At 32.8% G+C, this 18,647-nt stretch overlaps 2 protein-coding genes across 2 annotated transcripts in view; one reads left to right on the top strand and one right to left on the bottom strand.

Annotated features, from left to right (window-relative positions):
• The window catches only part of LOC123701013 (neural cell adhesion molecule 1-like), an 81,989-nt gene extending 79,391 nt beyond the window's left edge, over positions 1–2,598 (bottom strand). Inside the window, exon 1 of the mRNA XM_045648421.1 lies at positions 2,442–2,598. Coding sequence (XP_045504377.1) covers positions 2,442–2,598 — 157 coding nt within the window. The remainder of the gene's footprint in view (positions 1–2,441) is intronic.
• LOC123700648 (Bardet-Biedl syndrome 5 protein homolog) overlaps positions 1–18,647 on the top strand; it is a 216,404-nt gene that overhangs the window by 98,480 nt on the left and 99,277 nt on the right. The gene's annotated exons all lie outside the window — the stretch shown is intronic.

Genomic DNA, 18,647 nt, shown 5'->3' with positions numbered 1-18,647 from the left:
CCAAGTCCCTCTGATAACAACGGTATACTAATCTGCCGGTTTGCGTGGTGGGGCTAGGCATAAAAATTCGTCAAAAATGCACAAAAAAAAAAAATTTACTCGAGCGCGTCAGATTTTCGGAAGGGGTGTTAAGTAGGCCCCAAGGAAGCTCCCCTTAAAAAAACTGACGATTACGACATGACGATAAGTTATGATGAATTTTTGAAAATGCAGAAAAAAAGAGTCCTTTTGAAATACTCGAGCGCGTCAGATTTTCATAGGGGAGGTTTATCTCGGTATCCTGAAAGCATATTTTCTTAATCTGACAAAAATGTTGGTGGGTTCTCTTAATCTGACCGAAAAAGGTTTGTGGGTTTCTTTTTTTTAATCATCGTTATTTCATATCAATTTTTCTTAACTCCCTCAGTTTTCGAGATATACACAAAAAACCGGGAGTTTGACTTTTTACGATGCTTCAAGTAAAAAAAGTTTTAACTTTGGACAAAAATGAAAAGAGACCTTTTTTTGTAAAATAAAATTACCTTTTTTGTTTATTTAAACTTTTTTTTTTGGAAAAAGTAAAGTTCGCGACTTATATGCTGCAACGCGTTTTTCGGAAGATGAAATGGCTCCTCCAGACTTCCGGTCATGCGGAAATCGGCAGATTTTGTATTTTTAGTAAGTTTTAGATTATATTCTTCAAAATAAAAATAAAAACAATCGCGCTCGAGAATGCCGGATTAACGTTTTTTTTTTACAAGTTCGCGACCCTATAACTCGGCGGCGTCAAGGACTTATGGTCAGATTAGTTAAATTTAGTCTTAAAACACTAAAATCAACCCCCAATATCTTAATCTGACGCGCTCGAGTATTTCAGACTATCGATTTTTTTTTACTAATCTGATCGTCTATCCTGGGCGCGCGTCACTACTTAAAGAGCTAAATAGTTAATAAGGTTGTTCTATTAGGTCTAAGGTATCTCTCATATCTTAAACTGCCACGCTCGAGTATTGCAGAAAATTCCCCTCTTCGCCTCCCTATCTAATAGGTATCCTAAAGTTTAGATCTACGAGATGACTGCGTCTTCCTTTTCTTACTTCCTTGTACATTTATCTACTACGTAACTTACAGTAAGTTGTAAGTTAGGTTCGTTTGGAGCAGAATTTAACCTCCTCTGTTTTACATTTTATTTTATTTATTTATTTATGTTTCTTCCCTTTGTTTGTATGTAAAGAGAAATCTATACATTTACTTTCATAGAATCTAATTATTATAATATTGTCACTGCAGGCAATTATTGAACTTACTGGCAAAGCAGAAAGGCATATTTTGAGGAACGAGATGAAACTAAAACTAAGTAAACATTGAAAAGTTGGAAAATTATTCCAATTTTTGTTGAGTTTGGCAAACTATCGTTGCCAGAATCGATCAAAACTATGTTGAATCCCATTTCAAAGCCAATATTAAGAAAACCTTAATTTCCCGTTCAACCATCTTCTTTCTTATAATTCGTGCAAGCCTCATAAAAACCCAAATTCAAAACGTCATACCTACATTTTATAAATTCCTAATGCATGTAGTTCGGTCACGAAGCAAACTCGGCTAGGTTAACGATATAGATCAAGGACGGTACAATAAAAATTCGAGCGTTTTATTGGGCCGTAGAGACCGTGGCAGATACTAGTGGATTTCTAATATTTTTGTACTTTTTGGAGCATTTTGAATTAAAACTGGTTGGCATTTTTAAAAGAGAATCCAAAATTATCAAAGGTAAGGACATTTTTTATCAGCTAGGAAAGAAATCTGTACATAGTATAAAACAAAGTCTTTAAAACTACGCAACGGATTTTGATGCGGTATTTTTTATAGATAGAGTGATTCAAGAGGAAGGTTTTAGTAGGTATATAATTTATTAGGTTTTAGACAAAGCGGGCGAGGCCGCGGGTGGTAAGCTAGTTATTTATAAAGTAATTTTGGGCTCCGTCTGCAATTTAGTTAAGTAATTATGGGTTAGACTACTATTTCTCCCTGTCAAATAATCGAATTTTCTTAACACTTTTTGTGTGTCCGAATGGCGTCAAATTTATTTTATTTGTATATTTTTTACTAACACTTAAAAATCTTATTCCGTAATTATATTTTAGAATACCAACAAGAAATGTCCCGGTCTAAATAAAAAAAAAACATGATTTCAACGGAATACAGATAAGAAATTATTACTTAGAGATATTCATTCTAAAATTATGTTAGCTTGCGCAAAATTCAACACGATGTAACACTGAAGTACTAATCAATACAAAAAGTACGAACGTGCTTCGAGTTCTGAGTCGAAGAAAGCGAAAGCTCTAATATAATATTAATAAGGGAAAAAACGAATTGTACTTATAGCGCTAATAATCTTGAAAATACGCTGATAAAAGTACTCTGCACATAGGACTAAAACGTCCGCAACCACTGGTTACCATACGTCGCCGCCAACAGCAGCACTGTTCGAACTCGAACCCAGCAACTGCACAGGGAAACTCCCTGCAGAGCAGAAATTGCGACGAAGGCACATAGCCCTCGAGTTCCTCCAAGCTGATTTTGGTCCGCGCCGGCAATACCTCCGGTACCCCCCATATCTGGGAGGCCTCCCCCTATCCGCCACCTGGGGACGCGCCCGATAGGAGACCAGAAACTCCACACGGGATGAGACTGTTATGGTACATATCAAATCAAATCAAATCAAATTATTGATTTCGACATATCAAATCAAATCAAATTATTGATTTCGACGCGGCATAATTCAGGCACAGTCATCATCATCATCATCATCAGCCCATATACGTTCCCACTGCTGGGACACGGGCCTCCTATGAGGGTACAGGCCATAATCCACCACGCTGGCCAAGTGCGTGTTGGCGGATGACACATGTCGTCGAACTTTTTAATTCTTTGACATGTCGGTTTCCTCACGATGTTTTCCTTCACCGTTCGAGCAGTGGTGTTGTTACAACATGCGCAGATAAATTGAAAAATCAATTTATTTCCTGCGCGCTCGCCTGGTCTCGAACCCCGGACTTATCGATTCGAAGTCCGAGGTCTCACCACTGAGCCACCACTGCTCTCTAGGCACAGTGATTAGTACTAAATTATATAATATGTACAATTAATTGTTTTCTATGAATTCATTGTTGATGTTAGTTAAAATATTAATGAACATGTACCTATTAGTTTAATTTCAACGAGGTGTAAATTAATACACCTATTTAAAAAGTTAAGTAGATTTTTCATACTATTTTTAATCACTACGTGTATAAAACGAAGTCGCTTTCTCTGTCCCTATGTCCCTTTGTATGCTTAAATCTTTCAAACTACGCAAAGGATTTTGATGCGGTTTTTTAATAGATAAGTAGAGTGATTCAAGAGGAAGGTTCAGTATATAATTTATTAGGTTTAAGTCAAAGCTGGCGAAGCCGCGGGCGGTAAGCTAGTAAAATATAATAAACCGTATTCAACTCTTGATAGAGCTGTATTTATAATCCATACTAATATTATAAATGCGAAAGTAACTCTGTCTGTCTGTCTGTTATTCAATCACGCCTTAACTACAGAACCAATTTGCATGAAATTTTGGTATAGAGATATTTTGATACCCGAGAAAGGACATGGGATAGGTTTTATCCCGGAAATCCCATGGGAACGGGAACTATGCTGGTTTTTATTTGAGTGCGCGGGCGATGCCGCGGGTGGAAAGCTATTTAAATCAAAATAAATTTAAAATAATGTTATTTTAATGTGTGAATCCTATGCAGTATCAACGGTATTTTCTACAACTATCTTACCTTTATATATCTCATAGGCTAGAAGAATTATATTCTAGTAGAATACTGATGGATTCTAGAAGAATATGATGGATTCATAGTAAAATTGCCCTGAAAAACAGCAATAAAAGGTAACATTTTAACATCCAATCCACGAAATCGGACTGAAAAATGGAAGCCTCTGACATCAGTTAATGGAAGCAAATTTACCGAACACTTTACTTCTCTGGTCAGTCTATCATTCATGTATCAATTATACTTTTTTTTCACACTACTAGGTTTTATTTTGATGTCACAGTTTAACCACGCGTGACAGTGGTTAGAGATTTGGACTATGTGGTCGTATTCGATATCCATGAAAAAATAAACAGTAATTTTTTTCTAGTTTTATAACACAGATTTATTTTTATTACAAAATATGGAACAGTAGTCGTTTTGATTATACAGAAGGTAACGTGTATACCTAACTCCATAATAAATTAAAGTCTATAGGTACTTAGCTAGATGTACATAGCTCTTAACCATTTGTGATCACAGACTATTTTCATCATTTGATACGTCAATCATCAACGATAATTACATCGTTTTGAGTCAAAATATTAATATAAGTATGATACTCACAAATAAGATTGAAAAACATTCAAAATTATGAGTTTAAACCATAGTTTAAACGGATATTACATTCATATTTTCCTTTCATAAACCAAGATTAAACTATCTAAACCCTCGCGCAGATAGCTAGTTAAACAAAGGCTATCAAATCGATTACAAAATAAAGATTTGATAAGCTTTTAGGAAATCAGCTAATGGATAAAAGTGCATACAATCAAGCACTTGAATGTATGTTTGCTTTCCTAACTCTTACTTAGTTATACTAGTTAGTATAACCATTCTTTGCATACCTAAAATGGGATAATTTTTTATTATACAATTTTATTTTTATTTTTTAGGAATTTATTAATATTAGCAAGGGTGTTGTCAAGTGTATTTGGCTTTGATTTAATCATTTTTAATAAAATTATTAGCAAAATTTTTTGCTAAGCGATTAAGTCGAAAAGATCAATTCACCAAATTTTTTTTTCACATAAGAAAAATTATAAAAAAAATTGAAAAACTAATAGGACAAAGCTATCTAATCGGAAATTACCAACTATTAGGTGATAATAATTATGTTATACGTCGAAAAAAGGGTTTTAGTTCGTAATTGGAACAGAGTAGTAATTTTTGAACAAATACGTAGTGTTGATTATTATTAATTTTCATAAAATTTTGTGAACAAAGACCAAGTCATAAATAATTACGTCATAAAATTCTAAATGCTACCTAATTATATTCTTAATGTGGATAGTGGTAGATAATAAAATGAGACAGTCCACCAAAAAGAGAAAATGTGGTCATCTTATAAATACTAACAACGCACAAGTAACTTTTATCATTTTAACCAGATTAACCATTTCGTATTTTATTTCTCCATTCGACCATCTCGTGAAAATGTTTCTTTTTAAAACTGTAATTTATTCCTACGTGATTTCGAAATAATAGGTGCATCACAATTGTGATTACACTTGTGATACAATTCCCAATGGAGTTTCTTGCCGATTCTTCTCCATAGATACTGCTTTCCGAATCGGTGGTAAATGTTAAAATATGTATTGACGTTTCAAAAGTGCTTCTCGAAGAAGTCTAATTGAAGAAATAAATGTTTGAGTTTGAGTTTGATTATATGAATACTAAAAAAGCAAAAATTTTCCTATACCTAAATGTTTTAAAACATTGACCTTATATAAACAAATAATTGTGAAATCAAAAGGTAATCGTAATCACCCCAAAATTATATTTGAACGTAAACGCAATTTATTTTTTTTACTATATAATATATAGCCATATACAATATACATACGTACATATATTATATCAAAGTGTGTTTGTTTTTCTCGTCGTAACGGAGCTCTTTATGGTGTGCTATTTTTGTCTTGACATAGTTCGGAAGCTACAGTGGAAATATACTTTTACCACTTAAGCGAACAGCTTCTATCAAAAAATACCTACAGAACTTTACAAAGTATTTTATTTTCCATAAAAATACACAAAAAATAAATGTTATAAAAGCGGTAAACACTATTTCATTAGCAGGAGACATTTCGGACACGGATAAAAGGCTGAAAATCGCGCGATACCAAAATAGCCAAATACGTAACGCGGGAAAAGATAAAAGTACTGCCCTCCGACCGCTGGCAATTATTTATTTTTTACGCGTGGTACAAGGTACGAGCGATTGATTTGATTCTTATTGTTTCGTTTATATTCGATTTGCAGTTTATGCAATGCTTGTGATATTTTAATTCAAATATTATTTTATTATATTTATGTTGTAATTTAGTTTGTATTTATTTATTTGAAGTTCAGTTAGACCTTTAGCTAAGATAATACAAGTACTAATTTTGCAAAAGATTTGATTCGTAATAGTGGCAAAACTAAATAATATTAAGATTAAATTAATATTATTTAGTAGATTTAGTGTTGATGTTTGCACAATAACCTTAAATAAAAATAAAAATAAACAGTTATACAACAGTTAAACTTCTTTCCAAAAAGTCATAATAGGTAACATTTTTTAATACGCTATCTCCTGTGCCGTCCTCCCTACCTAGGGCTGGTAAAATTCGAGTATCCAGCAGGTTTATGTGGAGTTATAATTTATATTTGATGTGCGTTTTCTCATCCTTTAATATTTATTGTTACTTTATAGCGCTTTATTACTTATAAATACCTTTATTGATGGTTTAATATCGTTTCACGGTTTTGCTATGAAATATTGCTATTTTGGTAGAATTACCGTGCACGTGTTTCCTGCCAAAATATATTTATTTTAATCTTTACATGTCTTTTAAAGGCTTCGTGGCATATGGCAGATACAATTCGATGTTCGACACAGTTTATGGGCAAATGATGAGCTTTCCGTGCTCAGTAGGTAAGTATACATAATTATTACAAACTAGTCCTTTTTCTTACAAAATATTATAAACCCTACTGTGTTAATAATATTTTGTAGGAAACAAGTGATAACTGCGTTAAAAACAACCGACTTCAAACTTGCACTTGCAACATTTACAAATACAGACAAAAATGCTCATAAAATAAAAACTACTGGGCCTATCCGAATAAAATTTTTATGGGACCAATGCGACACCATCCCGCATCGAACAAAAAAAGAATCACGTAAATCGGTTCAGAAACCTCGGAGTAATCGGTGTACATACATAAAAAAAAACATACCGGTCGAATTGATAACCTCCTCCTTTTTTTTGAAGTCGGTTAAAAAGGACTAGTTTGTCCATCTGATGTTAAGTGGTCACCACCGGCCAAAAACATTAGCATTGATGGTGCGTTACATGTGAAGTTTTTGATCTTTTAAACAATTTCTATTCATAAATATAATGAGAGGAATGATTTTAAATCTTTCGTAATAACTTCGCTATTACCTTTGCTGAAAGATTCGTAAAAACAATTAATAATTAATGCTCTTTTACGCATATCCAAATGGTTCACTGCTAATAATTTATTATTAAATGCAAAAAAAACAAATTGTGTTGAATTTATCCTTCCAAATGTAAAAAAGGTGAAAAGGGATATTATTTTAAACGGGGAGGTATTATACCCTGTGGATTCTACTGTTTTTCTTGGTTTGACACTAGATGAGAAGCTACAATGGGGGGCCCATGTTGCCACCACCGCTGCTAAGCTTAGTTCAGCTGCATATGCAGTTCGAAGAATAAGGCATCTCACCGATGAAGACACGGCTAGATTGGTTTATTTTAGCTACTTTCATAGCATTATGTCCTATGGAATTCTGCTATGGGGCAGGGCTGCAGATATAGAAACTATATTTATATTACAGAAAAGAGCCATACGCTCTATATATAATTTACGTGCTAGGGACTCACTAAGAGATCTCTTTAAGAATACTGGTATCCTCACAGTACCATCACAGTATATATTTAATAATATTTTATATGTACACAAAAACGCAGACTTACACACAAGAGTAGGAGATAGACACCGTTATGGCACAAGGAACCGAAATAAAATTGAAATGCCATTTTACCGGTTAGCTAAAGTTAAAAATTCATTTATGGGCCAAGGTATACTTTTTTACAACAGAATTCCTCATAGTATTAAAGAGTTTAGTAGTGCTAAATTTAAAAATTATGTAAAAAACGTATTAGTTCGGAGAGCCTATTACAGCATTAAGGAATATATGGAAGATAAAAACCCATGGAGGGTTGTCGCGTAAAAACCACAGGACAGTTCTTTGGCATATTATGATATATACGTACAGTTACTTACATATTTTGTAAAATTAAATTGTAATACTGAAATGATTTAAAAGAGCAACTATGGAGTTTCTTGCCGATTCTTCTCCATAGATACTGCTTTCCGAATCGGTGGTAAATGTTAAAAATATGTATTGACGTTTCAAAAGTGCTTCTCGAAGAAGTCTAATTGAATAAAAAAAAAAAAATAAAAAAAATAAAAAAAAAAAATACACGTACGAAACTTTATATGTTCATACATCATAATTAAAATCCGGAACATCCAAAAATTCCCTCACGCATCAAGCGGGAAATCTGCCTTATAATTATTATAAAATATGCATATTATATTTATTAAAATTGACTTCACAATATTATTTAAAAGCGATCAATTCAGTATATCAAATGTAGCATACAGACTTGCACATAATACGAATTATGAACTAAAATATCCTACTGTTGCTTCTACACCTTGTGAAAGAAAAAGTGAAGTCCCATGTCCCCTAGTGGGGCAAGGGGCAGATGCATTATACATCTGTTTCACTGATCGATTTTCTTTAGGGACAAGTAGGTGATCAGCCGTCTGTGTACTGCCACACCGAGACAATTTTTTTTCATCGTCTCCACCGGGAATTGAACTCAGGCCTCTCGGTTATACGCTCATGCGTCAACCACTGTACCAAGGAGGCGGTGTATACTAAAATTACCTACTTAACCTCTCTTTTTGTTATAAATGATTTTCTTTCCCTCGTCTAGACCGGATAGCTACCTCATATCGCTACAGAACACTTTCAATGCTTTCGTGGGAACTATGCAGTGCACTGATGCATTTTTTATCAACCCTGCTTTAGATGCTTTTTTCACGATTTATATGGGTTTTTTAAAGCGAGTGATACAATTAAAAGGACTAGGTACAATCAGGTAAAAAAATTGTGCATACACTTTGTAAAATATAGTAATCGGAAAGAAATTAACGACATATTATTTATTATCTGACTGTTATATTACGACATATAATGTGATCTCTTATAAGTTTCCTGTCCTGAAGAAATTATGATTAATTAACTTTATTTCTTTCTATTAAGTACAGACATTTATTCTTTAGAAATAAGCAATAATTATTATTCAAAAGGTTGCCCGCTTCTGTTCTGTCATTGAACCGGACACGTGTCAAAATATTATAAGCATTGAATCAAACTGTGCTTATCTATATACTTACTTAATATTATAAAGCTGAAGAGTTTGTTTGTTTGAACGCGCTAATCTCAGGAACTACTGGACCGATTTGAAAAATTCTTTCGGTGTTAGGTAGCCCATTTATCGAGGACGGCTATAGGCTATATATCATCACGCTAAAACCAACAGGAGTGAAGCACTGAGGGCACAGCTAGTCTTTCATATCCTGATTCTATGAATACAGCTTATTTTACATTCCTACTTATTATATTACAAAAATATGACGTTTCAAAAGTGCTTCTATAAGAAGTCTAATTGAATAAATAAATGTTTGAGTTTGAGTTTATGTCCTTCTTACACTATCTGTTCCTTAACCGTGTAAAACACACATGAATCATACAAGCACCATGTTACCCCATACCCGTTTAGTGCAAAGTGTCCCATAATTTTTTATTCACCGTACTTTATCCGATCAGCACGGTCTAATCACACCCCTGCGGCAATTTATAACGCAGGATGTTCGTTCGGAAATATCGGCTGAAACAAATGAACGGTTTAATGTTGACTTATTGGAGAGGATTTTTTGCGATTCTCTAGTAGTATATTGTGAAGGTATTGTCAGTTTGAACTAGCTTTCCGCCCGCGGCTTCGCCCGCTTTGTCTAAAACCTAATAATAATTAAAATTAGGTTAGGTTAGTCTACTAAAACCTCCCTCTTGAATCACTCTATCTAATAAAAAAACCTCATTAAATCGGTGGCGTAGTTTTCAAGATTTAAGCATACAAAGGGACATAGGGACAGAGTAAGCGACTTTGTTTTATAATAATATGTAGTGATAGGGACAGAGTAAGCGACTTTGTTTTATAATAATATGTAGTGATGATGTGATTTATTTGTAGAAGTGGGAATTGTACTGTAATATGTCGCTCCGGCATTATAGTATAGGGGGCTATTTAAATTGATATCTATAAAATATAGCTTACTAACAAACCGCCCCGGCTTCACTTGTATTCACCGGTACATGTTCACGTTTTCTCTCCATAAGAAACAACTTCATACTTCAAGGAAGTTATAAAAAAAGATTTATCGGAATCGGTACAGCAGTTCAAGCGTGATGCCGTGATCAAGGGAAATAGAGACTTATTTTTGTATATAGAGATGTTCGGAGCTCTTTGATCAGGCATTTAAAAAATATTTAAGCTAATGTTTATCAAGTATAAATAAGTATTATAATAGAGGATAAGAATGGTGAGTATAATTTCACACTTTATTTCCTTTTTTTATTTTGTCAAAAAGAAAATGCAAAATATCTAATCTTTCTCTCTTTATTATATAGGTAGAGTTGAGAGATGATTTTATCATAAATTCAGCTAGATTTTATATCGTTTAGAAGAATCTAGAACAAAATTATCATATAATTCAAATTCTTTAGGAAAGCTCCATTTGATGATTATTAAAGTTCTTTACTTTTTACGTGCGTAATGTGAGTTTCAGGTAGTTAGTCATCTGGCGACTGAATTACAAATTTAACATTAAAAGGTTGAAAATCTGTTCAGTATTTCAAAAATAAATACTTATTTAATGTGGGTGATACGACGTATATGAAGATAAATAATTAAGTTAACAAATAGATTTTTGTTTATTTATCGAAGACTTGTGTTGTTTTATAATTAAAAAAATGATCGCATCTTCCACTCCATCGTGGCGTAACGAAAAACAAAAATTTTGAGTAGCAACGAATTTGGATACTCTACTAAGCTAAATTAAAAATTAAAAAAATAAAAGCACATTAAAAATTGACAAAAAACATAAATTGAAGAAGCATTATCCAAGAAATGTTGCTAGTCACGCCCGTTAAATATCCACAGACTAGAAAATATCAGAGGTTTTATTTAAAAGCGGGGCTATATGATTAAGTGGAGTTACTGAACTAGAATCCTACTTCAAAGCGATTACATCAAATACAATCACGACGCCCATTTTACAGGCTAAATAATTCATGTTTCAGGAAAGGTTGGCTTTTAATCTGAGTGATTATAACTCGACTGCAAAAATGTGGATAACTTTTCCTGTAGATTAAATCCGATTGTCATAATGTGATGTGATGATTCGTACTTAAGTCTCTATTTTTTTTATTTAGAATTTCCAACAAAGAAAAAATAATTTAAAAACTTAATACTAAAATTGCTTATCGTATAATAACAATCAGCAATGAGCAGTGGTGGCTCAGTGGTGAGACCTCGGACTTCGAATCGATAAGTCCGTGGTTCGAGACCAGGCGAGCGCGCAGGAAATAAATTGATTTTTCAATTTATCTGCGCATGTTGTAACATCACCACAGCTCGAACGGTGAAGGAAAACATCGTGAGGAAACCGACATGTCGAAGAATTAAAAAGTTCGACGACATGTGTCATCCGCCAACCCGCACTTGGCCAGCGTGGTGGATTATGGCCTGTACCCTCATAGGAGGCCCGTGTCCCAGCAGTGGGAACGTATATGGGCTGATGATGATGATGATGATGATAATAACAATATATATGTTTCTTCACTTATAGGAAATTACAACAATCGTATATTTAAACGGATAACAATTAACAATATCATGAAAAAATGAATTACAATTTCTGATGCATGAATGTTTGCAATTATACATAAAAAAAAAGAAATAAAAATTTACCAAAGTAGATCCAAAACAAATTTGCAATGATATGGTTTTTAATATTAGAAATAGAAATAGAAATAGAAATCGTTTTATTTGCCACCATGTAACTCTTAGTAATTAATACACAAAACAGAAAAAAAAAGATAGTAATGGAGGCAAAAAGGACTCCCCGTCAGCAAAGCAGCAACCATTATTTAAAATGTGTTGCTGCACTTCTTTATTTATTATTCACCATATTGTCTTTAAAGTTAAATGAATTGATTTATGAGTTGATTTATATTTATATGGTTTGAGACTATACAAATACTGAAAGTTCTAGAGTTTGTTTGTAAACAATAGTAATAAAAAGTAAATCTCAGCAGCTACTGGTTCAAATTAAAAAATGTTTTTATGTCGGATTTTATTTATCTTGGATCAAGTATATTTTAAAATACGACGAATCATAACAGAAAAGTAGTAACGGAAAATTTTGCAAAAATTTTCCTTTCATAATAATGTTTGAGTGAAGGAATAGACATATTTTTTATGATAAAATTTACTTTCAAGAAAATATCTCTTATACTTTCTATTTCATGGGTCTTATCACATCTACTGTCAACAAGTCAAAGATAATTATAGAAGTTTTTATTTATTTCGCATTTTGATATTACATCTAGGCTAACTACTTATATGTACTTTTTTCGTATATTTTAAACTAGTGGTCTGCCCCGGCTTCGCCCGTGGTACATATTTCGTAATAAAAAAAAAACAAAAAGAAAGACAAAGCGGTTTGGATCGACATTCTTCATTCGAACCGCGAGGGACTGGAACATGCTTCCTGAGTCTGTGTTCCCCGACGAGTACAATATGGAGGTCTTCAAGAAAAGAGTGAACAGGTACCTTCTAGGAAAGCGCGCTCCATCTTAGGCCACATCTCAGCTTTCCATCAGGCGAGATAGTGGTCAAGCGCTTTCCTATCAAACAATTAAAAAAAAAAAAAAAAAAACAGGTAGCCTATGTTCTTTCTCAGGGTCTAAAGATTGTCTGTGCCAAATTTCATCAAAATCACACATACACACATCTACGTATTATAACTGCGAAAGTTTGTGAGGATGGATGGGCGAATGGATGGATGTTTCTTACTCTTTCACGGAAATACTACTGAACCGATTACAATGAAATTTGGTATGTAGATAGCTGAAGACTCAGAATAAGACATAGGCTAATTTTTATACCGGAAATCCCACACGATCAGGAACTATGCGGGTTTTTCTAAATCTAGCTTATTTAATAAAAGCATTATGCGGATACTTTAAGGACTTAAAAGTACTATCAAAATACTTATTAGCATTAAATTTCGCAGATAACTAAAACAAAGCTGACCACAGGCTTTGGTCAACGGCGGCACTTAACCGAAAACAACCTTTCACGTTTGAGAAAACTAACACTAAAATATGTATGGAGTTTTTTCACATTTTAGGGCATGTACTATACGATAATATGGGTCGATAACTATCTTGGTACTGCTTTGGTAAAACTTGAGATGTTCTAGTTCCTAGGTACTATAATATAATATCTGGCAAGCTGCTCCGCGCGGTTTCACCCGCGTGGCCTCCTCCAACTCCTGTTGGTCGTAGCGAGATGATATTATATAAGCCTATAGCCTTCCTCGTTATATTAGCTATCTAACACCGAAAGAATATTTCAAATCGGTCCAGTAGTACTCGAGATTTGCGCGTTCAAACAAACTTTTCAGCTTCTTAATATAGATAGTGGGAATGTTTGTTTCTGTTTTATAAAAATTTTTGTATGTAATTAAACTTAAAAGCTGAAATTTTATAGAAACATAGTTGATATTATTAATTAATTATTATAATACAGGAAATAGAATGTCCTCGAAAAACTTATATTACTTTTAGGCAGATAAAACCATAATCAATGGGTATAATAAACAACAATTAACTTCTAATAGGTAAATGTATGGTAATTAAAAACAAATTTATCAGTTTCTTACCAACTTTTCGAAACAATTTTATTGTCTAATGGCTCTTAATTGTTATTTAATTCGATTGAAAAGTTCTAAAACTAGTCTCATTGTATGAATAAATGAAGGACTTTCAATTACTGGACATAACCATCAAAGTCATAACCATTTTTAATTAACTATGTCGGCCTTTGAAAAATCGATCAAAATAAACTAGCGCTCAAACATTTATTTATTTAATCAGACTTCTTCTTGAAGCAATTTTGAATCGTCATTATATATTTTTTATATTTACCACCGATTCGGAAAGCAGTATCTATAAAGATGAACCGGCAAGAAACTCCACAGTTGCTCTTTTTAAATCATGTCTGCTGCTGTGTATGCTTAAATCTTTAAAACCATATACTTAACGGATTTTGATGCGGTTTTTTAAATAGATAGAGTGATTCTCGACGAAGATTCTAGTATGTAATTTATTAGGTTTTAGACAAAGCGGACGAAGCCGCGGGCGGCAGGCTTGTAACATAATATGCCAAAGAACTGAATAAAATATTGAATATAACCTTTCTGCCAATCGACTTGTCATAATATATAGAACATTTAAGGTATCTCAATATTTCGTTTCTTTTATAAACGACAGTAAATATGAAGACTTGTAAAATATGTAAAAAAATGTCGTCGATAATGGATGTTATTTTGCGTTTAGGGTTCATTATTTTTGGTAAAGAATTAATAAAGCTGAGACTTCTTTTGAAATATTAGGTAACTAATAATAATAATTCGTTAAATGGCAAGAAATTATGACTGTGTATGAATATAACTGTTTATGTAGAGTTCATTCTGGAATGAATTTAAATTTAAAAAATCTATCGATTATTATAGAAATATTTCAGCTATTTGCTAACAACAAGTTGATCTATAAAACGGAAAATGCTTATATCTGACCTTGCAAATAAAATATAAACTCTACATTTCTCTATCATACTACTAACTATATCTTTATAATATAAAAATGAATCCCAAAATGTGTTGGTAAGCGCATAACTTTAGAACGGCTGAACCGATTTCTTTAATTATTTTTTTTATTATATTCCTTGAAGTACGAGGATGGTTCTTATGTAGAGAAAACGTGAATATGTACCACGGGCGAAGCCGGGGCAGACCGCTAGTTTTTAATAAAATTACAAAGATTATATTGATTTGCAAAATGGGAATTCATAGTTTTAAGATAGAGGAATATACTATAAAACATTTTTCACTAATGAATTATCATTCGTATTAACGAATATGATAATCTATTTTTGATTAGTTGAAGTTTATATTTATTTTAGTTACGGAACCCATCACTAACACAACCGCACGAACTTAACCATATTTTCTTTGCATAAAATATTTTTATAACGAATTTCAATAACGCGACGTGTTGTTTAAATCCGACCTACCCTCAGGTGTTATAAAAACAATATTCATAAAGTGAAAGTTTTCAAATGGCATGTCAAAACATGACGCCATCTAAAGTATGATTGACAGGTGACGGGACAAATAAATATTATACAAATTTCCTAGTATTGTAAAGTGCGCGGTTTTTGCACTATCATTTTTATATTTTGTGTAATTTGAAACTTTATTTTTGATGAATAATGGTATCCATTTAAATGATTGAAAAAACATTATTCATTTTCAGTTATTTAAAAGTTATTTAATTGTATTGTCATGAATAATTTAGAGAGTGATGTTATATAAAAATGACTTCGACTTAAAAGTGTTAATTTTTCTTAATCTAATATATAAAAATCAATGCCACTTTTCGTTGTAATTCCATAACTCGAGAACGGCTGAACCGATTTCGATAATTCTTTTTTTATTATATTCCTTGAAGTACGAGGATGGTTCTTATGTAGAGAAAACGTTAATATGTACCACGGGCGAAGCCGGGGCGGACCGCTAGTTATCCATAAAATTATAATCCCTTCACATAGAGCAATAAGCTCTACGTAGTTTTAAACAAACAAACAAACAAAAATTCTTTATTGTACACCACAGAAAAAAGTACAAATAAGGATACACATTACACATCTTTTTTATATATAAAAACTAGCTTTCCGTCCGCGGCTTCGCCCGCTTTGTGCTTTAAACTATCCTATCTCTCAAGTTGGATCGAACTGGACATGGTGTGTGAATTTTATTATAATTGGTTAAGTGGTTTATTTCCATTGAGGAAAAACATTGTGACACGAGATTTATATATATTAAGATGAATCGCAAAATGTGTTGGAAAGCGCATAACTCGAGAACGGCTGAACCGATTTCGATAATTCTTTTTTTATTATATTTCTTGAAGTACGAGGATGGATCCTATGTAGATAAAACGTAAACATGTACCACGGGCGAAGCCGGGGCGGACTGCTAGTATACAATATACATATTACATAGTGTAAAACAAAGTCGCTTTCTCTGTATCCCTATATCCCTGTACGCTTAAATCTAAAACTATGCAACGGATTTTGATGCGGTTTTTTTAATAGATAGAGTGATTCAAGAAGAAGGTCTAATAGAAGGTAATATATGAGAAGGTAATAGACGGTAAGGTACCAAAGATAATATACTTATAAATTATTAGGTTTTAGACAGAGCGGGCGAAGCCGCGGGCGGTGAACTAGTGCGCTATATAGTAGAAGAACTAAAGAAGTTTATCTATTACCGAAGGTTCACGCAAACCTAGAAAACCACTAAACAGATTTTGATGAAACTTTTTTTCATACATTAGACCTCACTAGCATATAAGCTAAAAATTATTTTAAATTTTAATCAACACACGCACGGGCACTCTTAAAACACAAATTTGAGCTATTCGCATAGAAAATATAGCAACTCCGCAATAAATGGCTGCTGGCAATCGTGTTTGGCAAGTTAACAAGATGACCGCCAAGTGTGTGGTCGTGAATATCAATAATGTTATATTGAATTATATTTCATTCAATTGTAGTTATTGTTTTAATAAACGTTTAAGAAATTCTGACGTCCAATTTGTTCATTTTTTTTAAGATTTCGGGCATCGAACTAGAAAATCAAATACAATACAATTTACTTAATACAGAATGGAAAGTAGAAAGCATTAACTTACTTATCAGCCTAATCGTTTATAAGCGATTTCTACCAGTCAACCTATTGTTTATCGTAATTGAGATATTATATCCTATCATTCTTTGGTTAAATTGTGCAAAGTTTTATTAAAATCAGTTCAGTAGTTCATGAGACCATACAGGAATAAAACACGTTTTATTATGGTACCTACTTGTCGTCAATAACTCCGTAGGTATGGTGGTTGGTAAAAAAAATATACTGGCCGAAATGAGAATTTCCTCCTTTTTTAAGTCGGTTAAAATTCATAAACACTTGAAAAACTTTTAATGTAAGTATAAAAAAGTTCCATACAAAAGTCCGCATAATCCTAATTCATATTCTGAAGAAAAACAACCTAAATTATTATTCCTTATTACGTGAGTTTTCTTTCAATGAAATCTCTAGCTGCTTTTTAACAACTTAAAAATTTCGTATCGCTTATAAACAACTGTTTAATATTAATAGTTTTTATCTATATTAATATTATATAGAGTAATTTGTTTGTTGGCTTTAACGCTCTAATCTCAGGAACCACGGGTCCGATTTATAAAATTATTTCACTGTTAGATATTCTATTTACCGTGGAAACCCAGAGGATATATATCACATTTTCTATAATCAATTTGTTACTAATTATTCTGTACTTTAGGAAATATGTAAAGTCTACTAGTATGTAAGTTAACTAAACAATACTGGCTAAGTCTGGAGAGGAAGGCGTCGAACGTCTCTAGCACAGGAATGTTCCTAGTTGAGGCGATCGTCGTGTCTAATTTGTTTTGTATTTATGAATTGTTTCCAAATAAACGATTTTTATTTTATTTATTTATTTTATTTATCAAGGAAGGCTTTATATCATCTCGTTAAGACCAATAAATAAAATAATAAATAAGCACTCAAGTAGTAAGAAATAATATTCAACGCGATTACTATTTTCCAATAATAACCAGAATAAATTTAAGTAATTGTGTTTTTATCCTTAGTTCTTTATACACGAGAATTAAATGCTAATTCATTATCACAAGTAATCTATTGCATGACGCATCCGTAACAAGAAATAAAATAAAAACTTATTATTAAAACTCAACATTATGACTATCACAAACAACAACAAAGCCAATAACAAATCCCTTTTAAAATCCATTAAAACATTTTTATCCTATCAGATATAGTTAACAAAACTGCTGCGGAAATAAACGGCTACAGTTAATCTTCCTTAGCACTAGATTTTCATTTATAGACCACCCCCCTCCCTCCACATACGTAACCCCCCCTCCACCTCTCCCGTACGTTACACTGGATGTAATTGCAGGTGCAAGGTAGCTATAACAAATTTATATGTTCCGGGTGTTTGTTCGAATAAAAACGAAAACACAATATAATAGAGTCACTACGTAGAATTAAAATGTAACTGCACATATAATCTACCATAGATTTAATAGGCCAACGACGACGACGACGACGACGACGACGACGACGACGTAGTTTATAGCAGTCGCTGCTTGTCTGTCTCTATGTATGATCAATCTTCAAAAGTACGCAACGGATTTTCATGCGGTTGTTTTTAAAAGAAAGAGTGGTTCAAGAGGAAGGTTTTTATGTTTAATGCAATATGATTTATAAACTGCG

This window comes from Colias croceus, chromosome 20 (assembly GCF_905220415.1).
Source record: "Colias croceus chromosome 20, ilColCroc2.1".
In the NCBI taxonomy this organism is placed as follows: Eukaryota; Metazoa; Arthropoda; class Insecta; order Lepidoptera; family Pieridae; genus Colias; species Colias croceus.
This window is presented reverse-complemented; position numbering and strand designations above follow the sequence as displayed.